This window comes from Mustela putorius, unplaced genomic scaffold, assembly GCF_011764305.1.
Source record: "Mustela putorius furo isolate JIRA1106 unplaced genomic scaffold, ASM1176430v1.1 tig00000450_pilon_pilon_pilon, whole genome shotgun sequence".
Taxonomy (NCBI): domain Eukaryota; kingdom Metazoa; phylum Chordata; class Mammalia; order Carnivora; family Mustelidae; genus Mustela; species Mustela putorius.
Genome location: NW_025421385.1, coordinates 26,667,078 through 26,689,681, shown reverse-complemented (window position 1 = coordinate 26,689,681; position 22,604 = coordinate 26,667,078). Strand labels below are relative to the sequence as shown.

Here is a 22,604-nt window from a genome sequence, read left to right as displayed (position 1 = left end):
AGCAATTGCTTTTTAATCTAAGCAAACTGATCTGTCAAAGGCAATCAACTCAGGGAAGTTATTCCAGGAGAAGCCTAATAATCCCGATGAATCACACTGCCCTATGTGAAGCTCAGCTGCTGAACTCTTGACATAATGTCACAAGTACTTAGAGGAATTAGTACATACAGCTGAACTCTATGTTGACACACAAACTCTAGCCTCTGTGCATAAGTTAATGATCACTGCATTTAGTCCAGGGAGGAGTAATGTGTGTGGTGATGTCGGTTCATGTTTCCTTTTTTTAAAAGATTTTATTTATTTATTTTAGAGAGAGTAAAAGAACACAAGCAGAGGGAGCGGGAGAGGGAGAAGCAGGCTATTGCCTAAGCAGGGAGCCCCACGTGGGGCTCGATCCCAGGACCCTCGGACCATGACCTGAGCCAAAGGCAGACATTTAACTGACTGAGCTACGCAGGTGCCCCTCAGTTCATGTTTAATGATGATGTTACACCCCTAGACTTCATGTTGCATAATGTTCACAAGCATTTATCAACAGTATGCTTAATTTCTCTAGCTGGAAATAAAGATTTGTTGTTGTGATTTTTAAAAAATCACTTCCTATCTTTTAAACAAGGGTTCCTAACCTCTTAAAAATGCTCCTACCAATTTAGGGCTTTCCTGTTACCAAGATTTTTAAGTACTTTTTCTTGTTTAAATATTGCAACAATATTTGAGAGGTCAATAGAGATGGTAACATCATTTATATCATTAGTAAGTCACAGAACTGAGACTCAAACCTGAATCTGATAGCTTGATGTTTTGAGGTCTTCCTGAAACTGTAAATCTTGTCTTTAGAGCTTTTGTTCTAGTGTTAGGATTACTAGGATAGGTGGGATAAGACAGGATAGCATTGTTGAGAGTCTTGTTCCCAAATAGGGCAGTCTGTCAGGTTCCCTCTGCTCCCCACAGAGAACCCTACCAGACTTAAAATAAGGAAACAGAATAGATGGGGGAGGTGGCAATAGTGAGCCGCATCTCTTGGAGGGCTGTGCTGAAAATTCTCCCTCAGTGATGGCACAGGTGTTTTTTGAGAATGACCTCCTCTTAGAGTTGGAAGAGAATTTTAAGAAAAGTAATGGCACACACTCAAATCAGAGGGCAATGAAAGAAGAGATTGGCTAGGAGATAAGCTTGGAAGAATAATAAATAGTAATAGTAAGAATAGTAAGAATAATAGTAGTAATATAATTGCTAATGTATATTGAGTACTTACTATTTTCCATTATTGTAAGTGCTGTGTATTAATTTTGAAATCCTCATCAGAACCCTGTGGAGTAGGTACGGTTACTCTGATGAAAAATTGAGTCAGTAGGAGGTTGATTGACTTATCTGTGACCACACAGGTAGTAACTTAGGGAAACAGATTCTCCAACTTGTGCTCTAATTATTGTGTGGTCGTCATGATAAATTTGAAAAGACTTCGTGAGTTATGAGAAATTTCACTTACTTTCCTGACCTAAGGACAATAATGCATATTTCCATCCCAGGCAGTATTTCACCCTCAAGAGTCTGACCCTTCCATTTGAAAACACCCAAAATCGATGCATAATATTAAAGGGAAAATATTTTTAAAACATGCTAATAAGCTGGCAAGAAAGTGAGGAATACTTAGGTGCCTAAAGTCCCATGAAAATGTGGACCCAGTTTTCACTCTGATAATATTCAGTAATCCTGTAGACCTTGATCTTTGATTTCTCATAGGGTCTCGGGGCATGGAGACACAAGTGGCCTGACTGAGGCAGGGAGTCTAATAGGAGACTTCAATGACAGTTCTACTTCCTACATTAGAGATAATAAGAAAAACTAATTTCTTGGGGCACCTGGATGGCTCAGTCTGTTAAGTGTCTGCCTTTGGCTCAGATCATGATCTTTGTGTTCTTGGATCGAGCCTCAAGTCTGGCTCCCCACTCAGCAGGGAGTCTGCTCTGTCCATACCCCCCAACCCCTGCTCATCCTCAATCTCTCTCTTTCTCTCTCAAATAAATAAAATCTAGGGAGGGAAGGTGGAAGGAAGGAAGGAAGGAAGGAAGGAAGGAAGGAAGGAAGGAAGGAAGAGAAGGAAGAGAGAAGAGAAGAGAGAAAAAAAAACTTCCCAATCCCTAGATGCTAGTAGAGGAGAAAAAAATCTCTCCTAAGAATTCATAACCACAAACAGACCTTTATTTGGGTTTCTAGTCCAAATTTACACCACTAGAGTGGTGCCAAAGAAACTTCAGGTTAAGAATATAGTTTAAAATTGTACTGGGTTGGTAATGCACTCAGATGCCTGACAGAATCAAAAGCAGCCCCACTCAAAAGGAACGAACTGTCAAGTCGATTCCCAAAGAATTCCCACAGATAAACTACCAAAGAGTAAAATCTCAGAGCAGAGTTTCACAAAACACATGAAGGACCATGAGTATAGGGCCATAGGAAACTATAATCCTAAGAATTAAACCCCAGAAGACACCAGATAGTGCGATTATGCAATAGCAAATGACAGGTGTGATCTGGTATGTTTTGCTTCAGCTGTACCATTTATCTCTTGCTCCCTGTCCCTGGGCTTCTCTGATGTCAGTTTATTCAGAAATCGACTAGGCACATGCATGCACATCTGGAAGTATGGAAGACTGCCCTCCCTGGGGCAACTTTTGACCAAGGGACTACGAAAGCTAATGGATAAATGCTCTCATCTTTCACTCTTTTAGTGGACAATTTTGAGATACCAGCTCTTCAAAAGGTCCTGATGGAACAGAGTCCCAGTTGCCTACAGTGAAGATCAATCCATAGGACACCCCTATATTGGCATTCCCTCCTTGTTTCCCTTTCCCTAATCTTACACTCCTGTTCCCTGCATTCGCTTCCCCAATAAACTACTTGGCTACTTGCCTGAGAATTTTAAATACAAATAAGGAACACAAGACTAAAACATGAAAAGGAAGACACAGAAAAAGAACCACCTAGAACTTTTAGAAATAAAAAATAATTTTAACTTCAAATTTAAAAGATGGTTAAACAAAAGAATAGATACAGCATAAGAAAGAATAAGCTGGAAGATGAATCAGAATATTTTGCATAATGCAGAACAGAGACATAGCATATAGAAGATATACAAGAGATGGAAATATGTACATCTACAAAAATCAAATTGGGAAATCCTGAAGGGGATAGCACATGGATATAAGTACAAAATATGAATTATTATGTAAATTTAAATGCACAAATAAATGTGCTTAAAAGTAAACATTATTAAATTGGGAAAAAAAAATAAAATCCACTTATAAGTTGCTTTATAAGGAGTCCTGTGACTTAAGGTTAACAATTAGTTGAAATTAGAAGGATGAAAAAATACATACACAGTGCAGATAACCAAAATAAAGCTGATGTTACTATATTAATATCAGACAAAATAGACTTTTAAGACAAAAGGCATTGAGACAAACTACATAATGAGAAAAGGTTAATTCACCATCAGATACAAAAATTCCAAACTGAACTCTATACATTATAGCTTGAAACTATATAACGCAAAACTTAAAAGAATTATGAATAAATATAGAAGCACAGCAGTAGAGCTGAGGATTTTAACATACCTCAGAACTTGGTGATTGATAGTTCACAAAATCAAGAAGAAAAATATCAGTAAGGATATGGAAGATTTGAACAATACAGTTAACAAGCTTTACCTGATGAATATATATGGAACATTTTACCCAAAAAGTGGAGACAGTAAACAGTAGTTTACAAGAACTGAAAGCATTCTGGGCCATTGTTTTAAGACTCAACTAATTTTAAATGATTGATATCGTATAAATTATCTTCTTTGCCACAATGTGCTTCATAGAAGACTCAAGCACAAATGGCCAATAAATTATAAAAATGCTGCTTAACTTTTAGTTTAGCAATTGAAATGAAAATTAGAAATAAAGGGGCACCTGGGTGGCTCAGTGGGTTGAAGCCTCTGCCTCCGGCACAGGTCATGATCTCAGGGTCCTGGAATTAAGGCCCGCATCGGGCTCTCTGCTCAGCGGGGAGCCTGCTTCCTCCTCTCTCTCTGCCTGCCTCTCTGCCTACTTGTGATCTGTCAAATAGATAAATAAAATCTTTTTTAAAAAAATTAAAAATGAAGAAATGGAAGAAAAGGAAAACGAAAATTAGAATCACACTAAGATATATTTCACACTGATGGTATTGGCAGGATTTTTTAAATCTGACATCCGAAGCATTGACAAGAATCTAGGAGCAGTCACATCTCTTATATACTGCTAAAGAAAATATGAAATGATATCACCACTTTGGAAAACCAGTAGGATCATCTCTTAAATTTGGAGATGTGCATTCCCTGTGATCTAGTGATGCTACCAGAAAAACTCTGGCACACATATAGACATTCAAGACTATTCATAACAGTATTGTTTTAAAACAAAAATTGGAAACAGTATGAATGTCAAACCTGAACAAGGCCACAATAAGCAAATAATAATGTCCCCCATGGACAAGTGTGAAATTTTTCTAGGAAATATGAAGCACAAGACAAATGGGCCACAGGCACACTCGTATTTAGTGTAACCAAATTCTTCAAGAATTTTTTCCAGAATGGCCCTACCAGTTAACACTTTAATTTCCAAGGCTTTAGTGACTTCTCACATAGTCACTAAAATCTGGTATATTCTAATATTTGCTATTCTGATGTGGAACTAATTTTTACTTGAAATTTGCCTGTTTTGATTTGCATCTGTTCATATACTGGTTAGCCAGTTGGGCTTCTCCATCTGTGAATTGCCTAACCATATCCTTTGCCCCTTTGCCCACTGGGTTTCCTCTTTGTTTCTTTTTTTCTTTTTTTTTTTTTTTTTTTTTTCTTGTTGATAAGCAGCATTTGTTTGAATATTCTGTATGTGAACTTCTTGTTGGACTTAGACATTATGGATATCTTTTCCCAATCTCTCATCTGTTTTTCTCTATGATGTCCCCCAAATGAAAAAACCTCTTAATTTTGTAGCAAACAATTCTTTAGTTGAGTTGTTTGGGTCTTAAAAGTTTTTCCACACCCTCAGGTCATAGTCTTTAAACAGTCTTAATGTTTTACCTGTAATTTTTTGCATTTTTGCATTTTTGAGAGATTATATCTTACCTTATAGTTTTAGTGGCTATTGTAGGTAGTGTATAATTTCCACTTAAATTTTCTGATTGTTGCTGATAAAGACAAATACTATCATTCTTATCTCCTATTAGACCTAATAGTCACTCTGTTCAATACACTTATTTCTTTTGTCCACAATCATAGCTACAAATAATTTTATATCTTTCCCATCCTGATAACTTTTAATTCTTTTCTTTACATCATAGCATTAGCTAAACCTTCAGTATTATGTCAAACATTAATAGTAATATTGAATATTCCTGTCTTAGAACAGATCTTGATGAGAATAAAGTCTCCCCATTAACATGATATTTGCAGTAGAATGTTTGGTATACAATATGTCTTTCTCAAATCAAGTAAATTCTTCTAAATTTTGAATTTTGACAGTGTTTGTCAAAAGGGGTTGAACTTTGTGGTGCTTGGATATCTCAGTCGATTGGGCGTCCATCTCTTGATTTCAGTTTGGGTCATGATCTTAGGGTCCTGTGATTGAACCCCACATTGGGCTCCACACTCAGCATAGAGTCTGTTCCAGTTTCTCTCTCTCCCTCTCCCTCTACCCCTCCTTCCACTCACATGCTCTCACTCTCTCTCTCTCTCTCTAAAGACATAAAATCTTCAAAGGTGGGGGGGGGAACTTGAACTTTATCAAGTGCTCATTTCTACTGTTGGGGCCAATTCCACATTAAAACCTGTTAAACCCCTAGGGCCTGCCTGGGCCTGCTTAGCCAGAGTGACTCCATATTGCCTAGGTAGCCATTTTGTTGCCTAGGTAGCCATTTTGTTGTTTAATAAATTCCTCAGCAGTTACTGATATCAGTTCGGGGTAACTGTTACTGAAATACACACCTAAAATAAGACCAGACAGGCAAAAGACATCCAATCAGCCAAAGCCACATACGTAGGAATCTGCGGTTGTACCCTGTAAAAATTAGCCTGTAAGACCAAGGAGGGGTCACTTTCTTTGGAGGCGGCCCTGGCCGGTCAGTGGGACTTCTAATGCTTGGCATAGAATAAGGCTTTGCATAATCTTTCACTTTGTCTCAGTCTCGTTCCTTTGATAATGGACCCTATCTCTACATTTATTGATGTAATCATATGATTTTTTGCCCTTATTCCAATAATGTTCTGACCTCAAGAACTGTTAAAATAATAAATGTTTGTGGTTTTAAGTTACTAAATTTGTGGTAATTTGTTACATCAGCAATAGAAAACTAACCTACAATATGTGATTCTCATAATTCTACATCTCCTTTATAAACTGTAGCAGAGAACAGTTAAGAAACTTGCCCAAATTCACACAACTGAAGAGTCTGGCTCCTGGTTAAAAACCTGTGTGTGATTTTTCAGATGTGTCTATGAGCAATTACAAAGATTTTACTGGCAGGCCTCTTGGGAAAAAGGCTGCTGCCCCTCAACCTACACTTGGCACAGAGCCCAATGCATTGCAGTCTCTGAAGACAGTTGCAGTAAACAACTCAGATTCCCCTTCCCAGTCATGCCTTCACTTCTGGGTCTCTTCATCTGAGGCCGGAGGCATAAACCTTCTTCAGATGCTTCTGCTGAGTCCTCCCTTTAAGAAGCAGTGGGAGACACTTTGAAAACACTGTTCCACTGACTTTTCCACTCCTAATCTACCTCCTTCACCCTCCCCTCAACCACAGAGTCCTTAAAGTTACTGGAGCCTTTAGGTTGAGGCTCCTACAGCAGTTGAGACATCTCCCATGTCTGTGTTGACACACCCGACCCTGGATTAGCATGCTTTTTCATGACGGAAATGTAACAGGAGGAGTCAGTGCCTTCTCATTTTAGACTCTTGCGTATAACCATTCCAGCACATAAAGGCTTAACTCTTTCATTTTTGGCTTGTTGCATTAATCAGCTACTCTTAACATCTGAACCTCAGCTCACTTCCCCAGCTCAGCTGAACTCCTAACAACAGATAATAGTAGGAAAGCTCGAATTCAAATCCAGGACATCCAGCTCTGAACCTCTATTCCTAACCATAATGCTCTACTGCCTCCCTTTGTGTTGGCCACTCTAGTCTACGGAACTGATCATGGTGACTTGGACAGGGCACTAGAGTTTGACTAAAGTATACGGAATGGGTAAACTCAACAAGACTTGGTGTTGGGTAGGATGTAGAAAATAAGAAAAAGGAAAACTTTTTGGTCTTCAGCTTAGAACGATAAAGTAGGTGGTGGTGCCATTTGCTGAGATAGGAAAGATTGGGATGGGGTGACAGGGAGACAGTGGAGAAACAAGAGATCTCTTTGGATATATTTAAGGTTTCAGATTTTTAATATCTAAGTGAAGATGTCAGGTAGGCCACTCATATGGAATTTTGGAATTTAAATATCAAGCTTACTTTTTTTTCCCTCGATTCCTAGATATTAGGAAAAGAGAAATATTGTATAAGAGGATACTGTACAGACACAACCTTAAGCTAAGCACGCCTCCTCCCTGCTCCTCCAGTAAGCTCTCAAAAAGAATCAGATATTGCCACTCTTCCGTGAAAAATACAGAGCCATTTTCAAATATTGTTGGTATATGAACACAATAGTCTCTAAGTTATGAAAACTACTAGGTCAGCATTCTCAAGGAATGACCAGAATTTAGAACTGAGCAAGTAAATAATTCTCTAAAAATCTGAGAACTCTGTGACTGCTACACATTAGCCTTGAAAGTTTATAATTTTGGGGGCGCCTGGGTGGCTCAGTGGGTTTAAGCCTCTGCCTTCGGCCCAGGTCATGATCCCACGACCTGGGCCGAAGGCAGAGGATTAAACCCACTGAGCCACCCAGGCGCCCCGAAAGTTTACAATTTTTAACCTGATTTTCAGTCATTTGTTCAATCAACAGGGTAATCAATTTATTTGTCTCCAAATCTACAGAGCAATTTAATAATTCAGTTAGGCCAAATATTTGAAGTTCCTTAGCTATTCGGTTTATGTTAAACCCTTCTTCCCCTACACTAATGCATTTCTGTGCTGGTTTTTACACTTAAATCATCTGCTATACTGCACAGTTTCAAAATGTTTCAAATATGCCTTCCATCTGCCCAACCTAATTTTATTTCCTTTGAGGGCAAAGACTGTGACCCAGTCCCTAAACCAGTGCTGAATACATTTAAGGGGAAATTGTTAAATTCATCTGGAAAGTTGTTTCCACTAACTGTATATCCAGCGCTCACCTGGGATGACTCACCCTCCATTTCACTCAATTCAATTCAGTCGCACAAGTATACAGTAATAGTCATCATATTCTCAGTTTATGGTTTTAATGGTATTGCAACATTAGATTCACAACATATTTCCAAACACCAAGTATGCTTGAAATGGAACATTTTTTTAAAGATAATAAAACTTAATGACTACCCATGATCTATGATCTGACGATACATCTGTTCTTTTTCATCTTCAAATGGTAAAATATCCACCCTAGCTTATTGTGGCACAGTGGGAGAGAAGAAATATAGTCCTATTAATCACTCTTAACTATCAGCTTATTAAGTTATAGTTTCCCAACAGGCTTGTCTTACATGACTGTTAATAGGCTGCAGGTGTTTTTCTAAAAGAGTCTTTTTATAATGCAGTTATGTCATAAAGAGACAGCATGGAGTAAAGGAAAAACTGGTGGGCTAAGAATGAGAAAACCTAGGTTTTAAATTCTAGTACTAAAGCAGCCCCGAAGCCTTAAGCAAGTCACCACCTCTCTGATTGCCACAATTTTCTCATCTGTAAAATGAGAGGACTTATTATATATTAAATAAATGCATTTGTGCCATTTATACCAGATCAGTAGGCAGGTAACCATAACCTAGGACCAAAGAATTTCACAAAGGACATTCTAACAGAAATCTTTCTACATTAAAATAGCTTAAGCTGAAGTGTAAAGTTGAGATTTGTCACTAGTTAACTTGGAATGTAAATTTTGTTAACTAACCACTATGGATGTGCACAGGAACAGAGGAGCATGTTTCATATTAGAAAAATAGTGACCACTGATACATGTTAATAGACCTGAATTGTGCTGAAAATAGCCAAAATTTTACTTTTAGTTAAAAGCCCACTCATAGAGGCAGCTGTTATACATACATTTTGCAACTGAAGAAAGGATTGCATTCCAAAAGCTTCTAAGTCCATTTTTTGAAAACTTTGTAAATGGAAGCTAGGTTTGTAGTTTAACCCATGGGAGTATAAATGTTGACATGGCTGTACTATATAACATAATATTACATTCTCAAGTTCTGGGTCCTGAGAATGGGGGCTTGTGTCATGCAGGTGAGTTTCCTCCCCTGCTCTTAGAAAGAAGACTCAAGTAAACAATTATTTTTTAAAAGATTATTTATTTATTTGACAGACAGAGATCATAAGTAGGCAGAGAGGCAGGCAGAGAGAGAGAGGAGGAAGCAGGCTCCCTGCTAAGCAGAGAGCCCAATGTGGGGCTCAATCCCAGGATCCTGGGATCATGACCAGAACTGAAGGCAGAGACTTTAACCCACTGAGCCACCCAGGTGTCCCCAAGTAAAGAATGATTAAAATTGATTTACCTTTGTCACACCCTTCTGTCTCTTTCTAATCTTTTTTATGCTCAGATAGGTCACACAGCTCTAATTGTGCTGCTGGAAAAATGCTATCTAGTCCTACCTACCATAAATTTCAACAGCCCTTCCTTGAACCTTCAAATAGTAATTCCACAACTGTGAAGCAATTGATGGACATTTCAACAAATAACCCGGAAAATGTTACCACCTTTAAACTGTAACTAGTGTTGAAAGAGACCATCTGGTATTTATAAAAGCAGAAATATTAGAAATCTATGTTAAAAACTTTAGAGACAGTGTCAAATAGATTGATACATTCATACAAAAGAATATTATGCCAAAGTTTAAAAAAATGTTTAAAAGTTAGTTGTAATGACATGGGAAATAAACAAAATATAATGCTGAATAAATAAAAAAGATACTAAATGCTATGTTCTTTATGAACTCAATTATGGAAAACATGCATTAAGACCAGAAGCTAATAATAATACCAGAACTTTTGGGTCGTAGACTTGTAATTTATGGCTTTTTTCCAGTTAACACATGTATCCATGCTTTCCAGATTTTCCCGTATCAAATAAGCGCTTATTTAAAAAAAAAAAAAAAAGACACAAGGATGTCTCAGTTGGTTACGCGTCTGCCTCCGGCTCAGGTCATGAGTCCGTCAGGCTCCTTGCTCAGCAGGGAGTATCCTTCTCCCTTCGCCTTTCACCCCCCCCTCTTTCTCTCATGTTCTCAAATAAACACAATCTTTAAAAAAAATTTTTTTAAAAGGAAAATCAGAGAAAAAAGTGTAAATTCAAATAAATATATAACAGGTAGAATTTTAAAGAGCTATAAATAGTGCTAATTATCAGGCAATGTGGAAATAGAGCTTCGTGGGGAAAAAAAGTGCGTTTAATTATGTTCGCAAAAGACTTTAATTAGACTTAGTGTATGTGTGTGTGTGTATGTGTGTGTGTGTGATTTTTTTTAAATTGAAGGTCCTTATTGGTCCTGCTTCCATGAGTGGCTGCACCCAGATAAAGGGAAGGGGAACCAAGTGGGCAGGAAGGGGTTATCTCCACAACATTCCATTTATACACAGAACTAAACAGACAAGCACAGAGTCATTATGGAGGTTAGAAGTTACCAGCATGGGAAAAAGAACAGGTAGGGAATTGGGGTGTCATAAAGAATATAGTACCACCCACCAAACTGGGGTGCCTGGATAGGAGTACTTGGTCTGCTTCAACCCAAGAGGAATCAGATCAAAAGTGGCTTGGGAAGGCTAGAACCGTCAGGGATGGATGAAGGAGGAAGGTCCAGGGGGCACGGAGGCTGTTTGGCAACTAGGGTGAAGGGACTGCCCTCCCCTTGCTGGTATCCCTCCAGCCCTTCGGGTTTGGCAGGAAGAGGTTAGCCTGCAACCCTCATGGGCAGGTCCCAGGCTGCCAGATGCTCCAGGCAGGGGGCTGAATGGGGTTCACAAAGGCTTGCCTTCCAGGGAAATAATGGCATTGCCCCCCAACTTCTCAGCCAAGGTACATCAGTCCATGACATCCTCACAGCAGTTTGCTTATAATTCATGCTTGGTCTCCATCAGCTTCTTCATGATGGCGTCCATCGAGCTGGCATAGATCATTTTGCTCTTAGGGGTACAGACTTAGGTGCCCAGAAAATAAACATTAGGTCCTCCTTCTTGCTCTCTTTGTTCTCACAGGTTGTGTCACAGAGGCATACCAGCAGTCCTTGTCTGGTAGCATCCTGACAAAGGTGGCAGAGGGGTGGTCTATAGTCTGGCCCACATGCCCTACCAAGATCTCCTTGCCCTCCTCCAGGTATGAAGATGTTCTTGCCCTGGCTTATGCAGAGGAATACCTTCTTGCACTTCTCACCTCCTCTGGTGTTGAGGATTAATGCACATACCCTCAAGTCACTGAACACCTCGATGATGCCATCAGAGACTGTCGTATCAGAGGCCATTTTCCGTAAGCAAAAGGGAGATAACAAGGAGAGTCAGGAGAGAGGATGGCCACTGCCGCTGCTGCTGGGATCCGACTCAAAGAGACTTACTTTAAGTTAACCACATTATAAAGAGTAAGTTTTGTAGTTATGAAGATATTGCTTATTGCTACTGTTATGGCATTTTTATAGATCAAATAAAAACCATTATTAATGCTTACTTCCCTTGAGACCAGTGTTTCTGGTCTCAAAGGAAGTAAAGAGACCAGTGTTTCTTTTTACAAATATCACATAGAAAATAACTCAGGCTTGTGCTTTAGACAACTAGGAAAAAAAGGTTATTTTAATGAGAAAGTTTTAATCGCATCTTACAATGCTTTCCCACATATAGCAGTAATCCATGGCCCAGAAATCATTCTTGTGTGAAACTGCCCCACATATGTTATTTCTTTATACACTAATCACTCTTCCATATACCTTATTTCACTTAACATACTTTAGAGACATTTACGTATCAATATGTATAAATCCATTTTATTCTTTGCAAATACTATTTAATATTCTACTGATGGCTTTAATTTATTAGTAACCCCTTACTGATAGGCATTTAAATTGTTTCTCTCTATAACGAGGCTTCAGGTAACATTCTTGTACAAATATCTTTATGACATGAACAAGATTATCCATGAGATAAATTCTTTGAATTGTTGAGTCAAGGAGTATGTGTACATTTAAAAAAAAATCTGACATTGCCAAATTGCCTTCCAAAGAATTTGTACCAATTTATACTCCAGGGGAACATTTCTGATCAAAGCAAATTCCAATGCTGTCAATGGCCAAGAAGGTTACACAAATGAGTGAGGCAGGATGGGGTAAAAAGATGGTAGACTGAAGAGTGTGAATATTCAGTCAATGGAAGAAGTGGGTTCTCCTTAATTGTGGCCAACTATGCCTTCGAGGAATCAATGCCCAATATTGTTAGTGTCCTGCACTCTCAAAAGCCTAAAATCTAGACTTCTGCATGAAACCTTCAGATTTTTTAAATGTTGACAACTCATTTTGAATTTTAGAATTGGCATGACAAACAAACTGTGAGTAGAAATCATCTACTGGGCCTCCAAATTGTGACCTTCACTTTTAAAGCTTTCATATCTGGCCCCATATCCAACCCACAAAGACTGTCATACCTCCAGGCGGCACTTAGCATACTGTTTTAAAGCTGAGATTTCCTTACATTTAATTTCTGGACAGACTAGAAGATTTTATGAACTATGTCATAACTATTCCCTCAAACTATGTGAACAATTTAATCTACTCTTGCTGAAATGCTTTTATTAATCCGTTTCCTATACTATGGTCCTTTATTCCTTTAGAGTGCTGGTTCCTCTGTTTTCTCCATTACATGGAATCACTACATGCTTTAAGGTCAGAGTCATTTTCCTATGAGAGTAATCTTTTACCCAAAGGGGATAAAAATCTCTAGTCATTTTTCTATGCTACTTTGCATTCCACATATGCATGTACTTACGGAAGAAACTGTGGGAATAAGGTATGTTAAAAAGACTTGCTGCCTCTCACTTAAATAGTATTTTTAATCCATATAAAATACTTTATATTAACTACATTCTTAAGGTTAAGAGATAAAGACAACATAAAAAAAACAAAACCCTGAAGTTGTTAAGTCTGTACAAAAAATACTCAAATTCAGGGGTAAAATACCATGAAATTTTAAATATTTTATTATCTCCTACATAAATACTTGCAAAAGGACTAATCTGACAAAGCCCAATGCACTGAATGATTATATAAAGAAACAAATGTTTGTTAAACATTAAAATCATAAGCAATGTAATATTAAAGAAGTCAGTTGCCTTTTTGAAAACTCAGAAGGCAACAACCTCTTATACAAATGAATTTTGAAAATCAAATTTTAAAAATTTTTAGCTTCATTTATTGTAAATATGCATTTAGTCTTAATTTTAAAGCTGTCTTTTTAAAGAATTCCTAGTTTTAATATTAATTTGCTCAGAAATTCTTTTTATATGTAATATATAATATAAATAATAAATATACATATTCTATATATGTAAATATATAATATATAAAAATATATATATATACCTGCAAAAACAAAAGAAGATCAAAAGACATATATTAAAGAAGCTTTAGAATGTAATAAAGTTTTTAATATATATTGAAAATATGACCATCTACTCATAGGAAAAAAATCTGCATGAATCATTTTATGATTATGAATCATTGATGCCACTGGGTAGTATACTTTTAGTTTCCTCTGCTAGCACGTCTAACTATGTGAGTGTTCCGGGGCATCTGGGTAGCTCACTGGGTTAAAGCCTCTGCCTTCGGCTCAGGTCATGATCCCAGGGTCCTGGGATCGAGCCCCGTGTCAAGCTCTCTGCTCAGTGGCGAGCTTGCTTCCTCCTCTCTCTCTCTGCCTGCCTCTCTGCCTACTTGTGATCTCTGTCTGTCAAATAAATAAAATCTTTAAAAAAAAAAAAAAAAATATGTGAGTGTTCCTACTTCCCCTTAAAAGGTATGCTGTAACAACTGAGGTGGATCCTTTCAAAAGAAAACTAGATTAGATCACTCTAAAATTTAAAAAGCCAAAGCTCTGTGTTAGGCATGTCATTTATCTCATCATTTTAATCATGAAAAATAAACAAGAATAAAAACTTACATATTTAAATTGTACTGTGCACATTGAACTACTTCTTCAAATATGTTATCAGAACTCACAGATAAAACAAAAGCAATAAAAAGAATGTGTTAAAATATTATATTTAATTTTACCTAAAATATAAATTAAAATAGGACATAAGACTTTGAGACCACAATATATATATATGGGAAACTGACCAATGAAAGATTCAAATAATTCATACAATATAAGCTTTAATATATAAATTAAATGTCATTTCATCAGCTGTTAGTCACATCACTCTAAATTTTACACTATATATTAAAATATTAAAAAGCTAAAAAACATCATTGCAATATAGATTCAATATGGGAAAATACATATTTGTGGCTTTATACACAACCTAAATTAATTCACTCTATACAACAGTTTTCCAAAATATAAACAGCACTTTACATGCAACAGAACATACCAGGTTGGGTGTCCCAATACAATTTTATAGGAAAATAAAGAGAAAACACCCTTTCAACAAGACAGTTAAATGGTAGAGGTGGAATGTAGAATAAGGTTTCGCCTTAACACAATCTTCAATTAGAGTAAGGAAATATGAAAAAGGATAATTTCTACTACTTTCAATTAGCATTTTTTAAGTTGAAGACTACTGTGATTTTATATTTTCTAATCGTATCACAAACAGCAAACATAAAAGGGAAGCGGGAAGGGAGGGTAGAAAGCGTGATCCTTTATGAATTTTAAACATCAGCCCTGCCTGTGGGCTGTATTTAGGCTCCTTTTCTGTTGACAGTTTCCTAAATTATTTCTGCCACTCTGAATTGCGCATCAGTAATCAGATGAATTTTCCAGACTTCTTTACGCCATTGTGTAACCATAGCTGCCACAATGTAATGCCACAAGAAGTCTGTCCTTGAGTATTTCTTTACTTGGGTATTCAGGTAACTTAAGCATGTTGATGCTAAAAAAGAAAAATATACCATCATTTAATAGGAAATCTATGAAATTTCTGATTGCTTTGTCTAGCAGTGAAAACACTACTCAAAATTAACATAAAATCACCCTCTCAAATTTACATTCAAATTGGAAAACCCTGAAGTAGTATTTAAAAAGAAAAAAAACAAAAACAAAAACTGCTGCATTGCAGTTTCCTTTAGTATGCAAATGTAGTAGAAGAAAATAAGTTCCGTTCAGCCTAAAATAAATAAGCAATAAGGAAATTTAGTTTGAAGTGATGGTGTAATTCAGTGTTACTTGTGACAGTGTAACTTCAGTGATACTTGAACTACATTTAATTAAATTATAGGTAGGTAGTTTCCTCAAATATTTTCCCTACCAAAAAAAGAGAAAAGCAAGGGATTATGCTGGTACTTATTTATCAGTGATTCCAAAATGCTGAAAACAGATTACTGTTGAGGTTTTCCTCTCAATGAAGCAGTACAGTAGTCAGACCTTTAATTATTCAAAATTAATCAAGACAATTCACAATGCATTTAAATAAACATTTTAACATACCATGTGCTTGAAGTTGGTAGGAGATTTGGAGTATATGGCACAGCAGCAATTGTAAAGTTTTGCAATCCACTTCCACCCATGATATTAGCAAATCCACCATGTGGGACCCTGGAACTAAAAGTTCAGAGCTTAGTAAGTTGTAATCAGGAAACAAAAATCTTTGTGATAGATACATTTCAAATTATAAGTTATAGAGTTAGAATATATTCAACTCTAGGTCACTGACAAGGTAACATTTTTTGGTTCTGCAAAACTCCAGCTCATTATTAAAAGATGCTTTGTGGCCAGTTAGCAAGCTTCCATGGAGAACCTCTGTCCACATTTCTGTAAGCCATACCATGCTTTCAATTGGCCATTGCACATACCTCTATTATTGCACATAGCATACTGCATGTACAATTATTTTCTCATATGTGTCTCTCCCTACTCAACTGAGACTAACTTGAGGACCTAAATGTGTCACATTTGTATTTATACCTTTGGGGTTAGCAAAATGACTGGCATCTAACAGACATTCATTAGATACTTGCCAAATACATGGATGTTTGCTTGATTAATTCAAGCAACAGAGAAGCTCTTAGATGTAATCCAAACAATTTCCCTATATGTGAACAATATCTAGGATCTGATGGGGTTCAGGGCAGGCCATCCCCGAATATGCCACTTAGGCATACTGATTATTTCAAATTAAAGTTACTTAAAAACAACCAGTGCAAAAAGGACACTTAAACCTTCCTCTGTCTGGCTGAAAGCAGGAAATACATCTCCCATAGGAGAGGTACTCTCCCTGAACCAGAAGGTAAAGAAACATCCTATGACCAGAGATAGGCAATTCAGGGCTGGGAAGGCTATAGAAACAAATCTCATTACTTCTTCACCAATTTACTACTCAAAGCACTAACTGCTTTGTCTTTTCAATCCCTCAAAAATATATTGTTTCTTTGTCTAAAAGGTGTTAAGTCCTGCTTGCTTACTTTGGTCACTTCTCTGAGATTCGTATTTCTATGAGCTCTAAAACATATGAATTAAATTTGTTTTCTTCCTATTAATCTGTCCATGTCAATTTACTTCTTAGACCAAGCCGAATAACTTTAACAGGTAAAGAAAAATCTTTCCTCCCCAACAGGTCAAAGGATTTTTGTTTTGTTTTTCACTGTGGGAAAACTAGAATATTCTTTACATTTCTGTTCCAAAGAGTCACAATATCAGATGTATTTCTTTTTTAATGTCACCTAACATAAACATAAAAAGACCTCATTCAAATTTGAAAACCCTAACAAAATGCATACAGTATTAGAAAATTTAATCTTGGGTACATGGCTACAGAGAATACAATCACAACTTCCTAAATTCTATTGTTCACATTTGAAAGACATTATTTCAAATTAGCTTTTGTATGTATCATGATTAAACAAAGTAATCCTGTAGAACATTTTGTTTTAATTTTATTTTTTTTTAAGATTTCATTTGTTTATTTGTCAGAGAGAGAGAGCACAAGCAGGGGGAGCAGCAGGCAGAGTAAGCACAGGGAGATGCAGTCTCCCCGCCAAGCAAGGAGCTCAATGAGGGACTCCATCCCAAGACCCTGAGATCATGACCTGAGCCGAAGACAGCCGCTTAACCGAATAAGCCACCCAGGCATCCCAACATTTTGTTTTATATTGAGATTCTATTATACCTTCTAGATAAGTAAGAATGATAACAAAACAAAACAAAACAAAATTAATGTATAGGTACTAAAGGTATACTCAAACACAGAAGTCTGACCAGTATTAGAAATGTTTTCTAACATGAGATTCTTAGTACAAAGCATAATTTAGTTCATTTAAAAAAAAAGTTAAACTTTAGCCAAAACCATCTTGAAAAAGAAGAATAAAGTTGGAGGTTTCACAGTTTCTGATTTCAAAACTTAAATTACAAATCTATGGTTATCAGAAAAATGTAGCAATAACATGAAGCATAAAGACAGACATATAGAAGTAGAATAGATTATCCCAAATAAACTCTTGCATATATGGTTAAATCATTTTCAACTAGAATCCTAAGACTCAATGGGCAAAGGACAATCTTTTTAACAATTGTGTTGCTGGATATCCACACTACCAAAAAATGGAATTGAATTCTCACCTGAAACCATAAACAAAAATTAACTCAAAATAAATCAAAGATCAAAGCATGAACTATAACCACAAAATTCTTAGAAGAAAATAGAGGGGAAGAGCTTCATGACACTGAATTTGGCAATGATTTCTTAGATATGACACCAAAAGTAGAGGCAACAAAAGAAAAATACATAAATTGAACTTCATCGAAATTAAAAACTTGTCTGCCACAGGACACCATCAACATGCTCATGCTCTCTCTCTCAAATAAATAAATAAAATCTTTTAAAAAAAAAAAAGGAAAGATGTTCAATCAACGTCACTAGTATTGGGGAACTATAAATCAAAACCACAATCAGATATCACTTCATACACATCACGATGGCCTGGATGACCTTTTTATTTTATTTTTTTTAATTTCTGTAAAGATTAATTTATTTATTTTAGAGAGAGTGTGTGTGCAGGGAGAGACAAAAGGAGAGGGAGAGAGAATCTCAAGCAGACTCCCTGCTAAGCATGGAGTCTGACATGGGAATCAATCTCACAACTCTATGATCATGACCTGAGCCCAAATCAAGAGCTGGATGCTTAACCGAGTAGACTGAGCCACCGAGGGACTCCCAGGATGACCATTTTAAAGAAAAAACACAAAATTTTAAAAAAAAGAAAATAATAAGTATTGGAAAGGATATGCAGAAATTGGAACACTTCTGCATTGCTGGTGGGAATGTAAAATTTATATCAGCTATGGAAAACAGTATGGCTGTTTCTCAAAAAACAAACATAGAATTACAGTATATAGCCCAAAGAATTGAAAACAGAGACTGAAAGAGATTATATGTACATCCATGTTCATAGCAGTGTTACTTATAAAAGCCAAAAAAGGTAGAAGCAACTCAAGTGATCATCCATGGATGAAATAAGCAAAAGGTGGTATATACCTATAGTGGATAATTATTTAGCCTTAAAAAGGAAGGAAATTCTGACATATGCTACAATGTGGATGAACATTGAGGACTATGCTGAGTAAAATAAGCTAATCACAAAATGACAAATGATACACAGTTCCACATATATGAAGTACCCATAGTAGTGAAATTCAGAGAGAGAGATAACAGAATGGTAGTTCCAAAGGGCTAGAGGGAGGGAGTATGAAGAGTTAGTGTTTAACTGGTACAGTTTCAGCTGCAGAAGATAAAAGACTTCGGGAGCTGGATGGTGGTGATGGTTGCACAACAATGTGAATGTGCTTAATGTCACAGAACTGTACTTAAAAATGGTTAAAGTGTTAAATGTTATTGTACTTTCTGCCTATACACTACAAAAACTGTGGAAAAATGCACCAGAATTTTGTTTAAAATCATAAATGGTATGTATACATCCAACGGGGAAAAAAAATCCAATCCCACAATCCAATATAAATAAAACTCTAAAAAAGAGCAGTTTTCTTTTATAGCTGGGAACTTGTTTGGTTGCTATTAAATGCTTTACTCATGAAATGTCTGACCTTACCTTAGAAAACCAAATGAATATTGAAAGTCTTGTTAATAAACACTAAAAGAATAGCAAAAGAATAGCTAAAGATAAGACCTGGACAAGTGTGTAAACGGAAATAAAATTCTACATTAGTCTACGCCTATTAAAAGGACAACCAAAAATGAAAAGGGGTGAAAAACCAAGCTGTTCTCAATTTCCTGTAGAGGTAGAATTTTAAAGTACACCACTTTATCAGAATAAGATAAGAAAATGAGACTTGAAAAATTAATATACAGTATTTCAACATCAGAATGATCAATCTAATGTTTTTCATATAACTAAATTTTGAAAAACATGCTTAAAAATCAGAAGATTTTCCAATTTAAAGATCTAAAACTAAAATTATATTATAAACTGCTATTCACAATTTCTGAAATTTTATTCCTCTTCTTCTAAACTACAAACAAATATGACTGGGCCCCATAATTGAATAATCAGTGAATACTACCCTAAGATCATGGCTCATCAAGCTTAAGCATGTATGAGAAAAATAAATGAAATGGTCTTGGCTGAATATTATGACACTTGGATCATACAATGTAAAATTACAGTCAATAAAAATGACACACTTCTATTTTATACACAAAGAAATCATCAAGTCTGAATCCCATTATTCTTGAGTAAGTCATTTAATTAAGACAGTCTTATAGACCACCAAAATAATGTTACACCATAATAATATTCAAAAATTAATTTTTGCATTGGTTCTTGGTTCTAATAATTAGAACACATTTGACTTTTCAGGAAGGTTGCACTAAACTAAACTACGGACACAGAGAAAGATACTTTAATATCTAATATAAACAGATAATCAGAATTTTCTAGAAAGTGCTACTGAATAAAAAAAACATGCTAAGTTTAGAATGGTAAATGCTCTATACCTACACTTAAGTCTAATTAAATAAAAGTTAAGGTTTAAAAAAGTTGAAAAATTACTCAGTCTGAATTCAAAACAAGGACTCTGTAGACTAAATGTTGAAAGGTGACTTCTTCAGCATGATGGTGAAGCTTAGCTCTGTGTTGTTCCCCTCAGCTTCCTTGGCTTCTATTTTTTACTCAAATCCCTCACCTCAGTTTAAATGGATTCATAAGCTACACTTCATGACAAGGTAAATAATAATAAGTGCAATTCTTTTCAGTACTGCTAACCATGACTATACGTCTGACGTGGGAGAGGCATTCTGTATTATTAATACAAGAGTTTTTTATTCTACAAGAGCAGCAACTTGACATTTTTAGTCCTAGAGACCTTGAGTAATTGTAATTGTTATCTGCACTTTAAAGACTCGTACCAACCAAATCATGGTGGTGCGGACATAATAATCCATTAAATGGTGTTTAGATATAAATCATTTAGAAAACAGTAAAAGCTCTACGTCAATACATAAACTAAAATCCAGATGGCTTAAAAATTGGAAAGTAAAAATAGGAACTATAAAAAGTTATAGAAAAAAATGCAGATAAACATATAATCTTGGGAGTGGGGAAGGAGTTATAAAAACAACAAAGAAAAGTACAATGATCAACTTACAAAATTAATACTTCTATTTTATAAATTTTGTAAAGTAAATTTATAATTTAAATGACATGGGAATCTGTATTTAATGATAACCTAGGAAAAGTTATTTGTAAGGTTAACGTCCCACATAAAGAACACTTAGAACTGAATTTTTAAAAATGACAGGGCAACTGTGTGGCTCAGTCGGTTAAGCATCTGACTCTTGATTTCAGCTCAGGTCATGATCTCAAAGTGATGAGATCAAACCCTGTGTTTGGCTCTGTGCTCAGCGGGGAGTCGGCTTGGGATTCTCTCCTTCTCCCTTTCCCTCTCCACCCCCCAATAAGCTCTCTTTCTCTCAAATAAATAAATCTTTAAAAATAAAAAAATAAATGATAATAGAATGTGTAATAATTAAGACAGTCAATTCACATAAGAATTATATAAATAAAAAATTATATAAAAATAGAAATGAGGATGCCTGGGTGGCTCAGTCGGTTTAGCATCTGCCTTTGGCTCAGCTCATGATCCTAGGGTCCTGGGACTGAGTCTACATCCGGCTCCCTGCTGAGCAGGGAGTCTGCGTCTCCCTCTGCCCCTCCCCCCTACTCATGGTCTCATTCTTTCTCATGCTCTCTCAAATAAATAAGACCTTAAAAAAAAAAATTACATTCTGTACTGATAGAACAAAAGGAATAGGTCCTCTCATTCCCTGTTGATATGAATACTGGTAATTTTCTGAAGGGTAAAAAAACCTGATACATACGTATCAGGTTATAAAAATTTATATACTTTCATGTACAAAAACTTCTAAGAATCTTTTCTATATAAATAATCAAACTGGCCCAAAAGTGTATAAATGTAAGAATTCCTTATTTGTTCAGCATTACTATAAACAGGAAAATTTAGCAATGAAGGACAATACCAATTAAGGTCCATAAACTGAAGAATAGGTAGCCATGAACAAATTAGATCTATAAATGGAAAAAATTTTAATAATATATTGCTAAATTCAGAAGTTATAAAAGAGGAACGATGTTTTTAAAAAGTAAAAATTTATGGGACATCTGGCTGGCTTAGTTGGGAGAAGCAAGAGACTCTTATTGGGGTTGTAAGTTTGATCCCCAGGTTGGTTGTAGAGATTACTTAAATAAAACTTAACAAAAAAAAGAAAAGTAAAACTTTATGTATGTGGGAAAATTTCTGAAATCTCAGACACTAAGATTAGAAGTAATTCTTTTTATTGAAACTGTCTAATCCTCCCACCTAGAATATATAATTTTTAATTCTTTTCATTAAATTACTCAAATCTCTGGGTACTTCTTGGCATTAAGAAGCCAAAAAACTACAACAGAACACTAAAACAAGGTTTTCTTTCATATCTTTAGTCTATAATCTGTGAATATTCATGTTCTTTTTTTTTTAAGATTTTATTTTTAAGTAATCTCTATACCCAACATGGGGCTCAAACTTAAAACCCTAAGATCAAGAGTCTCATGCTTTCCCAACTGAGCTAGTCAGGGACCCTGAATGAATATTTCTGTTTTATTTATTGTTTAAAATTAGATTACAGTGTAAACCCCCAACTATTTTTCTAAAGGACTTCGAAAATAAAGCAAAATATTAAAG

General features: G+C 35.9%; 1 protein-coding gene and 1 pseudogene across 6 annotated transcripts in view; both read right to left on the bottom strand.

Moving 5' to 3' along the window:
- Positions 1 to 9,615: 9,615 nt before the first annotated feature.
- LOC101688285 lies at positions 9,616 to 13,693 on the bottom strand (annotated as a pseudogene).
- A 609-nt stretch (positions 13,694 to 14,302) lies between these two features.
- HACE1 (HECT domain and ankyrin repeat containing E3 ubiquitin protein ligase 1) overlaps positions 14,303 to 22,604 on the bottom strand; it is a 117,231-nt gene continuing 108,929 nt past the window's right edge. For 5 of the 6 annotated variants that reach the window (XM_045080268.1, XM_045080267.1, XM_045080265.1 and 2 more), the window contains 2 exons: positions 15,840 to 15,953; positions 14,303 to 15,285 (listed from right to left, as the gene is read on the bottom strand). In XM_045080268.1, the coding sequence (XP_044936203.1) occupies positions 15,183 to 15,285; positions 15,840 to 15,953 (217 nt within the window). In that variant the 3' untranslated portion in view covers positions 14,303 to 15,182. Of the gene's footprint in view, positions 15,286 to 15,839; positions 15,954 to 22,604 lie in introns of those variants that run through there. The other variant, XM_045080269.1, reaches the window with a different exon arrangement.